General features: G+C 48.1%; 3 protein-coding genes across 5 annotated transcripts; 2 read left to right on the top strand and 1 right to left on the bottom strand.

The window, feature by feature from the left end:
• Positions 1–416: 416 nt before the first annotated feature.
• Positions 417–10,130, top strand: SLC37A4 (solute carrier family 37 member 4). 2 transcript variants are annotated; one of them, XM_040534449.1, is made up of 9 exons: positions 417–611; positions 715–947; positions 2,375–2,618; positions 4,080–4,238; positions 4,625–4,710; positions 5,700–5,813; positions 7,096–7,161; positions 8,212–8,350; positions 8,636–10,130. In XM_040534449.1, the coding sequence occupies exons 1-9, from the start codon at positions 464–466 to the stop codon at positions 8,800–8,802; spliced, it is 1,356 nt and encodes a 451-aa protein (XP_040390383.1). In that variant the 5' UTR covers positions 417–463; the 3' UTR covers positions 8,803–10,130. The 2 variants fall into 2 exon arrangements, with proteins under 2 accessions (XP_040390383.1, XP_040390384.1); XM_040534450.1 differs by lacking the exon at positions 7,096–7,161.
• A 119-nt stretch (positions 10,131–10,249) lies between these two features.
• On the bottom strand, positions 10,250–12,877 carry TRAPPC4 (trafficking protein particle complex subunit 4). Of its 2 annotated transcripts, none has more exons than XM_040534456.1 (7): positions 12,694–12,877; positions 12,204–12,300; positions 11,773–12,075; positions 11,490–11,664; positions 11,311–11,414; positions 11,108–11,234; positions 10,250–10,713 (listed from the first exon to the last, which is right to left on the bottom strand). In XM_040534456.1, the coding sequence occupies exons 3-7, from the start codon at positions 12,041–12,043 to the stop codon at positions 10,635–10,637; spliced, it is 756 nt and encodes a 251-aa protein (XP_040390390.1). In that variant the 5' UTR covers positions 12,044–12,075; positions 12,204–12,300; positions 12,694–12,877; the 3' UTR covers positions 10,250–10,634. The 2 variants fall into 2 exon arrangements, with proteins under 2 accessions (XP_040390390.1, XP_040390391.1); XM_040534457.1 differs by having other exon boundaries at positions 11,499–11,664.
• On the top strand, positions 12,080–13,475 carry RPS25 (ribosomal protein S25). Its single transcript, XM_040534497.1, has 4 exons — positions 12,080–12,118; positions 12,205–12,300; positions 12,694–12,877; positions 13,381–13,475. Exons 1-4 carry the CDS (start codon positions 12,080–12,082, stop codon positions 13,473–13,475), a joined length of 414 nt encoding a protein of 137 aa, XP_040390431.1.
• The last annotated feature ends 760 nt before the right edge of the window (positions 13,476–14,235 follow it).

The raw sequence follows: 14,235 nt of genomic DNA, 5'->3' as shown, positions 1-14,235 counted from the left end.
CCCCCTCATCCACGGGGTGCTCTCAGCTGCCAGATGACATAGAGGCCTCCAGCTTTTTAGGCTTTGCTGCGGTGCCCAGCGCCACCGAGCGCCGGCCCCAGCAGTACGCGAGGAACGCGCCTCTAAGGCCGAGCCCTCCTCCGCGACTCGGGCCGAGGCCCGCGGCCGCGCTGCGGGAGCTGCGAGCGGGCCCGGCGCTGCTGGGCGCTGCGGGGCGAGGAGCGGGGGCGGGCGGCGGGGCGCGGCCTGCGCCGCGGCGACCTTCGGGCGGTGCCGGAGTCCGCGCTCGGCGGGCGGAACGGGGCCGGGGCCGGGGGCGGGCCGGGGCTGGCGGCGCGGCGCGTTGTGTGCCGCTGGAGCCGCCGCTGGTGCCGCGGGCTGCCCCGGCCGCTGGGCTGGCGGGGCCGGGCCGTTGAGCGCCCCGCCCCGGCCCGGCGCGGCAGCGCCCCGGCAGCGCGGCGGGATGGCGGGCGGCGGGTACGGACGGTACCGGGCGGTGATCTTCACGGCGATGTTCGTGGGGTACACGCTGTACTACTTCAACCGGAAAACCTTCTCCTTCGTCATGCCCGCCGTCATGGCCGAGGTGCCGCTGGGCAAGGACGAGCTGGGTGAGTGCCCGGGGCGGCGCGGGGCCGGGGCCCGGGAGCGGCGGGGCCGCGGTGTGCCCGGTTCGCGGCGAGCCGCCCGCCCCCGGCCTGTGCCTCGCTGCAGGGCTCATCACCAGCAGCCAGTCCGCAGCCTACGCCGTCAGCAAGTTCGTCAGCGGCGTCCTCTCGGACCAGATGAGCGCGCGGTGGCTCTTCTCGTCCGGCCTCCTGATGGTGGGTCTGGTCAACGTGGTCTTCTCCTGGAGCTCCACCGTGACGGCCTTTGCCGGGCTCTGGTTTCTCAACGGGCTGGCCCAGGGGCTCGGGTGGCCGCCCTGTGGGAAGATACTGCGGAAGGTAAGTATTTACCGAAAAACGTCAGAAACGTCACAGCTCTTGTTTTAAGCTCACCCAGCGGCAGGTCTGTTACAGGTGTTGCAGGAATAGTTGCTCTCAATTCAGAAGAATTCACACCTGTTCCTGCCTCCTTCAAGCCAAGGAGGTCGAAACCACTAGCTGTGCTTTTTTTTTTTCCCCTCCCCATTGAAAATGAGAGAGTTTGTTAGTCCTATCCTGTAGGTGTCTTGGCTCAAACTAAGTTTGATGCCCAGTGTCCACCGGTAGCAGACTTTCTCCGTTATAGAAAACGTCATTCGTTGGGACTGAGTTTTTAAAGCATGAAAATGGAGGTCTCCTCATCTCTTTGTTGTTCCCTGCTGGGCAAGGGAGCGATAAACAGTACTGTATCTGTACTCTCAGTGAACTTGGGCACTATAATTTGCAGCCTGTTCAGGTAGAACAACAACAGCATATGAAGAAGCAGTATGAGTCAAGCCTCTAAGCTGCGTGCATTTGTTTTTTCTGACAATCTAATTGGAACACGTTGTTTTCTGCTTTACGATGGAGGGGAAGGAGTTTAGTTAGCTCTGTGTGCAAACCTTGACGCTTCTGAATTCTACTAGGAGCACTCAGGCAGCTTGGTTTAGTGGGAATAGAGAAAGTGATGCAAAGGAAAGATCTGTGTACTTTCCATCCTACTTAGAAATTTCCTTGTGATCTGGTAATGTGAATGCAAGATTTTTAGAAAGATATAAAATCCAGGAATGCATGTACTTGTGGGAAAGGAGGTGATGAACAACCATGTTCCCCTTCTGCGTGGCATCTAATTCGACAAGCTAGAAGAGCTGGCAAGAAAAGGACTATCAGAGATGGTTGTGTACACAGAATGGAAGTTCTTGAATGATGGAAACACACATAGTATTTTCTGAAGATGTTTGTGAATGTAGATCTCAGACTTTTTTTGTCGACAACAACCATCCAAATGGTTCTGGCTCTGAGTGCACAACGCAGTAAAGAACTGATCGTGCCTAATACTTAATGCAACAGCAAGTCCTTAAGTTACCCTGCGACTCTCTGCTTATCTATTTGTGGTACTGTGCCAGCAGACATTTCCAGGCGGACGCTGCTGCTATCAAGTGAGTATGCAGAACTGTGCACTCTCTCCCATCCCATGTCTCAGTTTCATGGAAATGGAAATAATCCTGAGTTGGCTCATGGTACGAACACCTGTCAAGCTCCCATGACTGACACTCGTGTAACATTTGGAGTTTTCTGCATGACTAAGGTAGAGAAGAGTTGGCTCTCACTTTATTTGGTACTGTAGATCTGTGTTCGAGTTTCCCAGAACCCTCATTATGGGACTTCATTGCAGATTTTCAGGTGCAACATCGTATTCATAATATTCTTTCTCAGACCTTACACCATTTTTTTTTGTTGTTGCACAGTGGTTTGAGCCTTCCCAGTTTGGGACTTGGTGGGCAATCCTGTCTACAAGCATGAACTTGGCTGGAGGCTTAGGCCCCATTGTTGCTGCTCTTGTGTCTCTCAACTACGATTGGCGCATGACTTTGTCCTTCTCTGGCTTCATCTGCGTGGTTGTCTCTTTTGTTTGCCTTGTCCTGATTAAAAATGAGCCATCGGATGTTGGGCTACCCAACATTGAACAAGGAACCAAGAAAGGAAAGAAAGGTGAGCATTAGACTTCGTTGTAAGTGTGCAGCCATATGAGATGGTGCAGTACCTTCTGTCTGTGTTCTGGTACAAATATGTCATTCTCAGTGGATTGAGCTCTCAGACCTTTCTTCCTGAAATTATTGCTCAGCAGGATATGTATAAGGGATCGTTTTCAGCAGCTTTATTCTGGTAACTACTGAGCTGTTGTTTTTAGTTAGAAATCATACATAAAATATAAACGTGTGTTTGCTTTAGTTTCTCTTATATATATATATTTATATATATAAAATAACATGATTTGTAACTAAAACACAAAAAGATACATATATATATATTGAAAAAAAAAAAACAAACACAAACATACACAAAACTACAGTTTGTAGTTGGGGGCCAGTATTTAGGCTTCTGAAACTGTCAAAGTGACGTGCAGCAGAGCAGAGGAAGAGTCTGACCACCACTTAGTTCTGTTCTTCGGTCTACCAATGCCAGACCTGTTGCCGAGATGCTAATGGCCGTTTCATCTCCCTACCTGTATTAAGTCCTCATATTAAGAGTACCACCCTGGTTTTCTTGGGGCTGAATATTCTGGGGCTCATGCAGCACATGCTGCGGGCTGAATATTCTTGGGGGGTACTGGACAGAGAGGAAAAAATGTAGCAGCAGGCAGGGGCTCCTTAAGCCTTTCTTCTGTGTTGCCAGAGGACAAGTAGTTCTCCCCTCACCCCTCCATGGGTTCTCTTGACCCCTGGCTTGTGGTGGACTCTGCTCAGTGTTTTCTGTCCTAACCTAGGACATCTGGTTAGTAAATGTTTGTTCAGACCACTGAGTATGATGCTTCTCTGAAAGCAGAACAGGTAGAGGAGAATTGCAACACAGGTTTGCTGTAGAATTTTAAAGGTTAGTGGAAACTCATCCTATCATCCATACTGTCCTGTGATGTCTGTGCTGTTAGACTCCACCTCTTTTGTAAGAAAACAATATTGTTTCCCCAGAGTGGTCTTTGGGGACAGAGTGGTTTTGTAGGTATTTTTGGAGGACTTGATGCAAAAATCAAGGTACAACTTAAAAGTCGGCATCGTTCCTTGGGTATACATAGTGTCTTTCGTATGCTGTGCTTAAAATTGTTAGCAAAAAAATCTGGAAAAACATATATTTTTAATTATCATTGATTAAGAATTCACAATCTTCCTGTCTTTACTGGCAATCATAATACAGAAAATTCCCGGGCGTAGCATTTTGATTATTGTTTTTGAAATCTTTAATGAATATGGCATAAATTGACAGAGAAGATTCTGAAATCACTACAGAACCAGGACAAGGGGAAGGTGAAGCCATTCACTAGCAGTTGCTTTGAGTATCTTCCCCTTTAAGGATGTTCTCATGCATGAATCTTGCTTGCACAGTTTTCTGTGCTGTCACTGAGTCGGTGTGGGTCAGTAGCTGTAAGAGTAAGGCTCCTCCTGATGTTCCTTACAGGTTCTTCTAGCGACAATAGCACTTTGACAGAGCTGCTCCTCTCGCCATACCTTTGGGTGCTCTCAACAGGCTACCTGGTTGTTTTTGGAGTGAAAACATGCTGTACTGACTGGGGACAGCTTTTCCTGATCCAGGAGAGGGGACAATCTATGCTTGTGGGTAAGATGCAAAGTTGCATTTTTAAATGGGGCTGCAATTTGGAAGGTGTTGCAGAGAGCTTGACTGGGTACAGCAAAAGGACCCGTACACTTCCAATTGACTTGTTCACCTACCTCCTACCTGTCTGCTTGGACACGCAGGTGTTGAAATAACATGCTGATAGAAGTTACTGCATGTGTTGAATGCCTCAGTGCTGTCTTGTGCCAGGGCCCTGCTGGGACTGGCAGCCTGGTATTCCTGCCCAAGGATGAACTGGAGGATCTTGTCCAGCAGAGATGCCTGAAACTCACAGTGAGCTGACAGCAGTTGAGCATGGTCTGAAGCACAGCAACTCTGCGGTTGTGACCAGACCTGACAGAGTGTTCTTTGCTTCACCTATGTTCTAGGTAGTTCCTATATGAGTGCCTTGGAGATTGGGGGCCTGGTGGGAAGCATTGCTGCTGGATACCTTTCTGACAGAGCAGTAGCAAGAGTAAGTAATGTGGACCCTCGGATGTGCTGGGCAGTTAACATAGTGCCAATTTCAGCATCTTCAGAATTTTAAGTTTGTGTTTGCCTTCTGTTGCGAATGCCTAAAGATGACCTTTTCCCCTCTCTAATACCTTCATCAGCAGCGGAGCAGAATGTTCCCCTTGTGCACTCATTTATGTTGCCTTGGAGATTCAGGATAACCAAAACGCGCAAGTAGGGAGTTGCTACTTCATGCTAGAAAATATCCATTCTCAGTGTCGTGTTTCTTTCTTCTGTCTTCCCAAGCTCTTCTTTTGGATGCACTTTTGTGCCTAAACTACACTGCTTTGACATGGGACTTTTGAAACTCAGACCATTCTTGATTAACCCATGTCTTTCCCTTCACGGAGAGGTAGGCTGGGAGGGACACAACCCATCTCAACAGCTTAACCAAGGTGTTCAGCAGGTGCAGTAAGAGTGGCGTCGCCACTGCAGGACACAACTGAGAGAAGTAGGCCTGTATCCAGTTCGGCTATGTGCACTAGAACAACTGCCGAATATCCTAAAAGTTTTGGGGAAATGTGTGTGCCAATATTATTAGGGATCAAAATACTCCTCTGTGATGGGAGATTTAAGATGTTTCATCTGTTCTATTTACTTTTTTTTTCTGTAAACTCCAAATTTCCACGTTGAAAGACAGATGTGGTTGTTGATAGTTGTCTTCTGTCTGGAAGAAATAATTAAAATCCAGTGGTGGGATCTGAAGTCAAATTCAGGGTAGAAAGAGGGCACAACTGATAGCAGAGAAGTATCATTCATCACTGTAAAAGCTTCCTTTTTAGTTCAGTGGATTCTTCTTAAACCAAAATCAGAAGTCTCACTAAAAGATGTGCTTTTGATGTGCCACCTGTGTTTCTGACTGGACTGTGTGGATGGCATTAGCTACTATGAATATAAATTGGAAAGAGTCCTTCCAGGCTCTGACTCTCAGTTTTTCTTCCTGTGTTACAGGTCGGTCTGTCAAACTATGGGAATCCTCGGCACACGCTGCTGCTTTCCATGATGGCAGGGATGTGTGTATCCATGTTTCTTTTCCGGGTAACAGTCACAGGCGATTCTCCCAAGGTAATCCATGCACACCAGTTGTGTCTCGGGTCGGCAGGCAGGTACAGCCAAGCACCCTTGCAGCTGTGTGCAGGGTGCAGACATGGGAGGGGGCTGCTGCTTCATGGTTTGAGGAGAACCTCACAAACGTGGTAGAATGGCAGGGTTAGTTTTTGGGGGCTTAAAAGGCTGACCAGGTGCTGATTGGTAGTCAGCACGGAATGAGAAGCTCCCCTTTTCAAAGGAGTTTGATCTGACTGCTGGTTTGAATTCTAACCAGTTGCATAAATTCAATCAAAACTAACTTTGAGTTCTGCACTTGCCTCACTGCTTCAGCCTCTTTAATTCTTTTACTTCTGTATTTTCAATAAGATTTCCATACCTCTTCTGTCATGTAAAATAGTATCATAAATAAATGGAAATGTTTGTGTAGAGGACAATGGTTGAGAGGTGTAAACCAGTAATAGGAAAAAGATTTAAAAAAAATAATTTTGGCAGAGAGTAACTTTGGGTAATTTTTGCCTATGTTATAACATTGTGTTGTAAGAACTGCCTCTGCAGGGAAACATAGGGTGATTTTGCTGGGTTGATCAGCAAGAATTCAAACTTAACGTTGCTTACAGCTTTTGATAAATGAAGCTTTGAAGCTTAGTAGGGAAAAATGTGATAGCATCCTGGAGTCTCAAGTCAGCCTAGAAATAGGAGTCTGGTTAGTAATAATGAATGTGTTTACATTTTGGAAGAGGCATCTGTCATATTGATTCTCAGCATTAAAACTAGCTGGCAGTCTTTCTAAAAAGCATTGTAACTCAAACAGTTGCTCTGGGTGCAGTGTGGCTACCAGTTTTGATAAGGAAGGGAAGAGCGATACACGTCTGTGTAGGAAACTGCAGGAACAGTGAGCTTGGTGAAAAAGCTGTACAGAGAACCGTATCATTTGCATTTCAATTTTAAAATCAAATGCCAAGAAATGATGTATTTGCATTCTGACTATTTGTAAGTGGTAAAGTTTTCATGAGGCAGAAAGTGCACGTAAATTCTAGGAATAGCCCTTTAATGGTGAAGAATTTGATGATAGGAAGCATGACAGTTTTCTTCACCCTTCCCAAGAACTGTCAATGTGCATTTTCTTTCTTTGCGCTAGAGAGAAACGGGCTAGCACAGTCTGTGTTGGACTGCTGCTGCCTAAATTGGCTTGGGTAGTCTGCATTACTGGCTATAGTATAGACGTGATTTGCATCTGTCCTAATGACTGCTAAATAACTGAAATTTATTTTCTGCGTTTTACTCTTTTCTTCCTCAGGAAAATCACTTCTGGACTGTAGCCTTGCAACCTCTAGCTGATCTTACAGGCCTAAAAGAACATGAGGTTTCTGCCTTGCATTTCTTTCTTCCTCTGCCTGTTTCTGCTTTCACTGATATGCCTTTTTCCAGTCCTGAAAGGTTGGTTAGTACTACAGACCTTAGAACCAGGGCATTGAGAAGATTACTCTAAGTTTTGTAGAAGATACCTTTCTTATAACCAGTTGATTGCACTAATTTACTGTAGAAAGTGTAAATTCAAAACTTTATTTAAAAATTTTATGTAAAAAGCTCTGAGGATTGTTAAGGGATTTTATGAGCATGCTCAGAATGAGTGATCCTGCTCCTGGAGGTGCTGTTCTGCATAAATTTGGCAAGTTCTTTCCTAACTCTGTTCCCCATCTGGAAAGTAAGGTGGTACTTAATCCCTCCTGGGCATCTTGAAATGGCTTTTATTGTTCATAAAGTATAAAGCATGCTATAATCTTGAGATGGTAGAGTTACTTATCCTTTGTTGTCCTTTCACAAGTAATTAAAAAACTACCTGGCTCAGAATTTTTCAGTGTAAGCTGACACTGAAGTTGAAACTGTTGGTTTTGTTTTTTTGTTACTGTTTTGCTTTTTGTTTTTGTTTGCTGTTTTAGTTTAGTAACATAGAAGTTACCAACTAGTGGCTTGTCACAAATAAAGATCCTCTGATCAGTTGCTTGCATCTAAAATGAGAATGGCTTTTTTTAGTCAGGTGTCTCCTGATTCATTTTTAAAAGTGAGCTGATTCACAGCTCTCCTCTGTCATTTCGCAGGCCGGTTGCCCATCTTTCTTCTATGTTCTGGTTCTTTCTTGCAAACTGGCGCATGTCGTGTACACGGCTTAGGGGCTGAACTGCAGGAGAGGAAATTTCGCACTGGCTAACTCTGGCGTGCTGGAGATGCAGCTGAGCTGTAGGTACATGGGGTCTGTCACCGGCTTGAGCTCTCCTGTCTGCAGGCCAGGGAACTGGTGTCAGCTGGAAAATCTCAAAATCTCTTCCTTTTACTCTGTATAGAATCTATGTAGTTGCTGACTGACAGTGGTAAGATGCAAAGATCCCATTTCTGATCTTGCTTGTTTTGACAGCTGTGGATACTGACTCTGGGAGCTGTGTTTGGGTTCTCCTCGTATGGGCCGATCGCTCTGTTTGGGGTGATAGCCAACGAAAGTGCCCCTGCCAACCTCTGTGGCACCTCTCATGCCATTGTGGCTCTTATGGCCAACGGTGAGTCATGCACGTTTCCCTTTTCCCCAGAAAATGAACACTACCAATGTTTGTTCTTGATGAAGCACGGTGTGACCTTAGGTGCCAAGTTACCGATCATGGCAAGGCATCTAACAAACAGACATAATGGAGTTGGAAGTCCCAAAGATGTTTGCTGGTGTATGTGATGGGTTTTTGTCATGTACTTTTGGGCCTGAGGAATTTTTAAAACTTCAAAAAAAAAGTATCAACAGATAAAATTGAGACGCTTGAGCGTTGCTAGTTTTCTGTTTCTTTTCCTTACAGTTGGGGGCTTTCTGGCTGGACTACCCTTCAGTACCATCGCCAAACACTACAGCTGGGCCACAGCCTTCTGGGTGGCTGAAATCACCTGCACTGGTAGCACCGTGGCTTTCTTCTTACTGCGGAACATCCGCACCAAAATGGGCCGAATTCCCAGGAAGGCTGACTGAGGATAAGCTGCTTGGTGAAAAGGATGCTCCTGTGCTGACACAAATTATATTTGTTTTTTATTTAACTGGCCTAGGAGTGAGTTTAACTATTGCTGCAACCTACATAAAAATGTGTCAACTTCTCATTTGCTTTCATGTGCCTGAAGGCACAAGGTTCCTGCTGATTGCTTTATCCCTTGAGATGTGATAATTCAGCCAGTTCACATGTGCAGTGATTGTACTGTATGACCTTTTTACAGCACTATTGGTGAAGCAGGCAGGTTTCACAGCCCGAGCTACTCAACTGAAAGTGCTGTAAAATGACTGGCTTGTTTCAGGTGCTGTCACGTTTAGTTTTGTCCTTATTGTTGGTCTTAACCATTAACTGTTAATTTAGCCTTGTTGTTCAGGGACACTGACATGCACCATTTCTACATTCATTCATCCTTTGCAGCTGCTGTAAATGCGGCTGTCTTAGTTGACTTGGGTGTGAGCTCTCTGCTGTCTCTGGAACCATGGAACCCTGGAACCATGACAAGACCAGTGAATAATTATTACAGTACAGCTTCACAGCTTTACCCAGGATTGTTTTATATAAGCTAGGGTGTTGTTATGCTCTGGACAAGTGGAACACTAATGTAGTGCTGTGATGCGATTCTCCTCAGCACTTAGAAATAGGTAAGTTTCCAAGAAATTGTTGGTAGTTCAGGGGAAAGCATTTAGAGAAGCTCCTTCTGTTGAACTGAGCCTGCCCAGTGTGATTTCTGTGTACAGTGTTAATGATTTGCAAAGTAGGAGCTGCTGCCAAGTCTGATTTGCAGAGTGTGCTCTGCAAGCTGCTAGAAAAACTGACTCTGCAGCAGGCATTGCAACAGCAGCTGCCACTGGCACACATCTTCTGCAGCTGGGTTTTATGATAGCTACTATTTCTAGTATTGGCTTGTATTTTATCAGCAAAAGATGTGTAGCATAGAATGTTTTCAGGCAAAAACTGCATCTCTTATGGCTGTGGGTAAGGGCTTGAGCTATCTCAGAGAGAAGGCCTGAGCAGAAATATCGCTGACAGCAGGCAGCACTGATCTGTCCAACCCCCCACTTTTGGCAATAAGTAGACTCAAGTTTTTAACCAGGATTTTGTGGAATATCCTTGCATTTTCCCCAGAAAGATGTATTGATTTGGGGTACTGGAAAAGGGGAGTTCAGCTCCTGAAGAACCACATGTACTTTGCTGAACAGCTCGGTTGCAAGAGTAGATGGTCAGTCTTAATTAAAATAATGGAAGCAAATTACATTTTGTACTTAATTACATGATCTTCTACTATCTGTGAAATAAAAATGGAGCAGTGTCATAAGGGCTCTGTTTGTCTTGTGGAGAATGGTGAAAGCAGAACTGTCTAAAACAGTTTACCCTCATGAGGTGGTACTGGCACCAATTTACCCTTTAACAGATAACAAGTAGCCATCCACCTCTCTAAGGAATGTTTATTACTTCTACACAGAAACCCTTAGTAAAATCATAAGTTAGAGCTATACAGGAAAAATACATATATACAATTATGAAAGGAAAGGGAACAATTGACTGCAGTAGGGCCACAGAGCCTATACCATACCTTTCATACTCAAGGGTAGTGGAGCTGCAACAGAAGAAGATTCTGTGGCCCGGAAGTAAACAGTAGTAATAAATTGTTTAAGGTAAATTTTGTGAATGGGCCAGAACATTATCTTGGCAGATACAAAGCCTGTTTGGGAATATGTGGTCTCTGCTGTGGAAGAGGAAGATCTAGGAGAGGTTTGCCAGGGAAGAAGGCCCCGCTCTTTAGAGAAAGGAATCTGGGCAACAAGCAACATGTTTTCTATGATCCAGGTCCAAACGATCCAGCTTTCTCTGCTACCTCCAAAGCAAGCTTCAAGTTCTGATCAAACAATTCACATCTGAAATATTCAGAAAAATAAGGGGGGGGGGGGCTTTACTTATAGAACAAGCTAAGAAAGACAGTATCTCTACACTGGCTTGGCATCCTTCAAGGAGAGATTCTGTCAGTCAAGAGCCAGCAACCTGACTGCTGTCAATCCTTGGTTTGGTTGTCAAGTAAAGTTAAAGCTTCTCCTGCGGGTTCTGGGGCTATGTTAGGACTGCAGAGATTATACCAAGGAAAAGCATCTCCCATTTCTCCAGAAGAACAGCACTGGACAAAGCGCAGATCAGTGTCACGTACCTGCAGCGTGCTGCTTTGTTACTGAAGGCCCGTGTCAGCATTTGTTACTGCCCAGGTCGAACTTGCAGAGGGGCTGAGGGTGCACTATTAAAAACGGGCTTCTTCCTTACCTGATTGGCATCTCCAGGGAGTAGAAAGGATTCTTCAGAGCGAAGTCGGAGTAAATCTCATAGATCTTGCGAAGAAGGGAGTCTATCCCAGCTTGCCTGGGGTCAGCGAGCACTACGAATTTGATCCCTGGAGGCACAAAGACCGGCGTTAGGGAGGTCGGGCCGCGAGGCAGCCCCGCGGAGCAGCAGGGGCGCACCGGTACCTGTCAGCGTCTGGAAGCAGTGCAGCTTGAAGGTGTCGGTCTCCAGCATCTCGATGCCGGAGCTGCCCACCTCGGGGGAGAGCTGCGACCCGATGGCGAACAGCCTGCGGGGACACGGCGCTCAGCACCGCCGCCCTCCCCACCGCGCCCCCCGGCCCCGCCGCCCCGCCCCGGCTCACGAGTGGAACATGGAGGCCAGCATCAGCTTCTCGTTGGAGGAGAGGCGGTGGCGGCCGAAGCGGATGGACACCGGGTAGTTGGCGGGGTTGCTCAGGAACTCCAGCACGTCCTTGCCGTCGGCCGTGCAGCGCCCGCTGACCTCGGCGCCGTTGATGGCGAGCACGGCGTGGCCCACTGCGGGGAGAGCGGCGTGAGCGGGCACGGCTCGGCACGGCCCGGCCCGACTCAGCGCCCCCCCGGCCCGGCACGGCCCCCCCGGCCCGGCCGCCGCCCGCAGCGCACCGCGGATGCCGTCGCGCTGCCCGAAGGCGACGACGACGCGCTCGTCGCGCGGGCGCAGGACGAGGTCGAGCGGGAAGCTGAAGGTCTTCTCGGTGTCGCTGCGCGGCACGTAGTGGTCCAGCTGGTAGATGAGGCCACCCGCCTTGTTCACCACGTACACGCTGAAGATCGCCATGGCGCCGCCCGCGGAAGTGACGCCCGCCTCGCCCCGCCCGCCCCGCCGGGGCCTCGCGGCCGCCTCGCGCCCGCCGCTTCCTTTCGCCGCCGCCATCTTGGGAGCAGCAGCAGCCGCAGCCGCAGCCGCAGCATGGTGAGCGCGGCGGGGGCCGGGGGGCCGCGGGGGGAGGTCGGGGGTCCGGCGGGGGGGGGGACGCCGGGCGGCGGTGCCTCGACCCCGCTGCTCACCGTTCCGCCTCTGCTCTACTCTCGCAGCCGCCCAAGGACGACAAGAAGAAGAAGGACGCGGGCAAGTCCGCCAAGAAGGACAAGGACCCTGTCAACAAGTCCGGCGGCAAGGCCAAGAAGAAGGTGGGGGCCTGCGGGGCCCGACGGGGGGGCGGCGGGGCCGTGACGGGGCCGTACCGGGGCTCCTTGAGGCCCCCCGCCCCCCCCCGCGGCGCGGCCCCGCTGCGAGCAGCGTGAGGCCGGGGGGGGGGTTCCGCCGGGTCACTGGGGGGCTGGCTGTCCGTCCGGCGGTAAGGCGCAGGGGATGGTGTTAAACCTGAGCGAAAGCGGGCGTTACCTGCGTCCTGTGGAGGTTCCGGAGGTGTTCTCTGCAACGTGTGCGTGTCATCACTCCTCTGGTCTGCGGCGTGATACGGACCTGTTTGAGGGTGCATTTCTTAAAACGTTCTAAAGCTCAGTCTTTTGTTACTGCTCAGAAGATGGCTTAGTGCTTTTGTGTTTTTTCTCTTCAAGTAGAAGTGGTCCAAGGGGAAAGTGAGAGACAAGTTGAACAATCTCGTCCTGTTTGACAAGGCCACCTATGACAAGCTGTGTAAAGAAGTACCCAATTACAAGCTCATCACACCAGCAGTTGTCTCAGAAAGACTGAAGATTCGAGGTTCTTTGGCTAGGGCTGCTCTCCAAGAACTGCTCAGCAAAGGTAAGCACTCAAAACCCTGACAAAACACCAAGCTGCTTGAATTAGAAGTTGTGTTTTTTTCCTTCCAATGGCTGACCTACAAGATTTTGTGCTCCACATGAAATATGCAAATTGGCATGCGTTTTTAAAAGCCACTGCCTCAGCTTGTATTTTAAAGGCGCACCAAACTAAGGAGTGGACTCTGCTGTGTTTAGTAATAAGGCTGTACAAAGGAAGTAATGTCAGAGGGATAGGCTGCAATGCAGCTGCTCCTGGGCTTGAACGAAAGCCCTGCATACATGTGTTAGTAACAAAGTGCTGTTAACACTCAAATTCTTTTTTAGTGGAACCTGTGGTTATTGGGTTAATATCACATGTGTAAGTGCCTTTAACGTGAGGTATTGGGTACCCTGGTAGTATTTCCTATTGCGTATCTTTTGGCCCACTGCTTTAGAATCGCCCAGGGCAGCACAAGATTCCCAGCAACCCCTAGTAGATGTGCACTCAATCGTCTTCTTTCACAGGTTTGATCAAACTCGTGTCCAAGCACCGAGCCCAAGTGATCTACACTAGAAACACAAAAGGTGGAGATGCGCCTGCTGCGGGGGAGGATGCATAGGAAGGTGAGACCATGGGCTCCGTTAAGGTGCTGGGTTTTACTGTGTCAGCAGCTAACAGCTATGTGCAGCAGTGGTGGGATGCTGGGATGCACAGTTCCACGTTGATCGGGACTGGCCATTTCTCCAGTCTGTTCAGAGGATGTTGCTTGCACTCCGAGTCACTTCTAGGGTAGCGTTACCGGAAACAGCAGTTCTCCAGAATTAAAGAGCAATTTGCTGTTTTGTCCGTATTGCCTACCATGGGGGGAAAGCAGTGTGCACTCTCCTGTCTTTGTGAGCTGTAGGGCAGGTGGGTGCGTGCTTCCCTTGTTGTCAGAGCGTGCTGTGACTGAGTGGCCTTGTTTAGGCGGAGCTTCCAGGTTGTTTGTGCTGGTTTGCTTTGAACTGGTGGTCTGATTTGGGACTTCTTGCTTTGCAGGTTCTCCAGTGACCTCTTCAACAATATATCATATGTAGATGCACACAATAAAATTATTGAAATAATTTTTCATGCTTCTTTTTCAAGAATGTGTATTTTTCATTACTAACACATGCTTGCTGTTGGATTCTGGTATGGGTCACAAGTTATCTTCCTGTATTAGCCAGGTTTTGCCAAGCTTTTTTCATTTATATGGCATTGCAAATTACCATAAAAATTCTTTTATGGTGGGAAAAGGGAAAGAACTTTTAACATCAATAGCTGCTGTAGGTGATGGAAGTAATATACAGTTTTAGTGAGAGGAAAATTGAAGACCATTTCTTGCACTGTAGATAAGAAAG

The sequence above is a fragment of the Cygnus olor genome, chromosome 22 (genome assembly GCF_009769625.2).
Source record: "Cygnus olor isolate bCygOlo1 chromosome 22, bCygOlo1.pri.v2, whole genome shotgun sequence".
In the NCBI taxonomy this organism is placed as follows: domain Eukaryota; kingdom Metazoa; phylum Chordata; class Aves; order Anseriformes; family Anatidae; genus Cygnus; species Cygnus olor.
Note: the sequence above shows the minus strand (reverse complement) of the source record. Positions and strands in the feature narration are given on the sequence as shown.

Coding starts and splice junctions, on each gene's coding strand:
- RPS25 (XM_040534497.1), top strand. CDS start 12,080: ATGGTGAGCGCGGCGGGGGCCGGGGGGCCGCGGGGGGAG. Junction 12,119..12,204: donor CCGGGGGGCCGCGGGGGGAG/GTCGGGGGTCCG, acceptor CTACTCTCGCAG/CCGCCCAAGGACGACAAGAA. Junction 12,301..12,693: donor GCGGCAAGGCCAAGAAGAAG/GTGGGGGCCTGC, acceptor CTCTTCAAGTAG/AAGTGGTCCAAGGGGAAAGT.
- TRAPPC4 (XM_040534456.1), bottom strand. CDS start 12,043: ATGGCGGCGGCGAAAGGAAGCGGCGGGCGCGAGGCGGCCGCGAGGCCC. Junction 11,415..11,489: donor CTGGCCTCCATGTTCCACTC/GTGAGCCGGGGC, acceptor GTGTCCCCGCAG/GCTGTTCGCCATCGGGTCGC. Junction 10,714..11,107: donor TCCCTGGAGATGCCAATCAG/GTAAGGAAGAAG, acceptor TGAATATTTCAG/ATGTGAATTGTTTGATCAGA.
- SLC37A4 (XM_040534449.1), top strand. CDS start 464: ATGGCGGGCGGCGGGTACGGACGGTACCGGGCGGTGATCTTCACGGCG. Junction 2,619..4,079: donor AACCAAGAAAGGAAAGAAAG/GTGAGCATTAGA, acceptor TGTTCCTTACAG/GTTCTTCTAGCGACAATAGC. Junction 4,711..5,699: donor CTGACAGAGCAGTAGCAAGA/GTAAGTAATGTG, acceptor CCTGTGTTACAG/GTCGGTCTGTCAAACTATGG.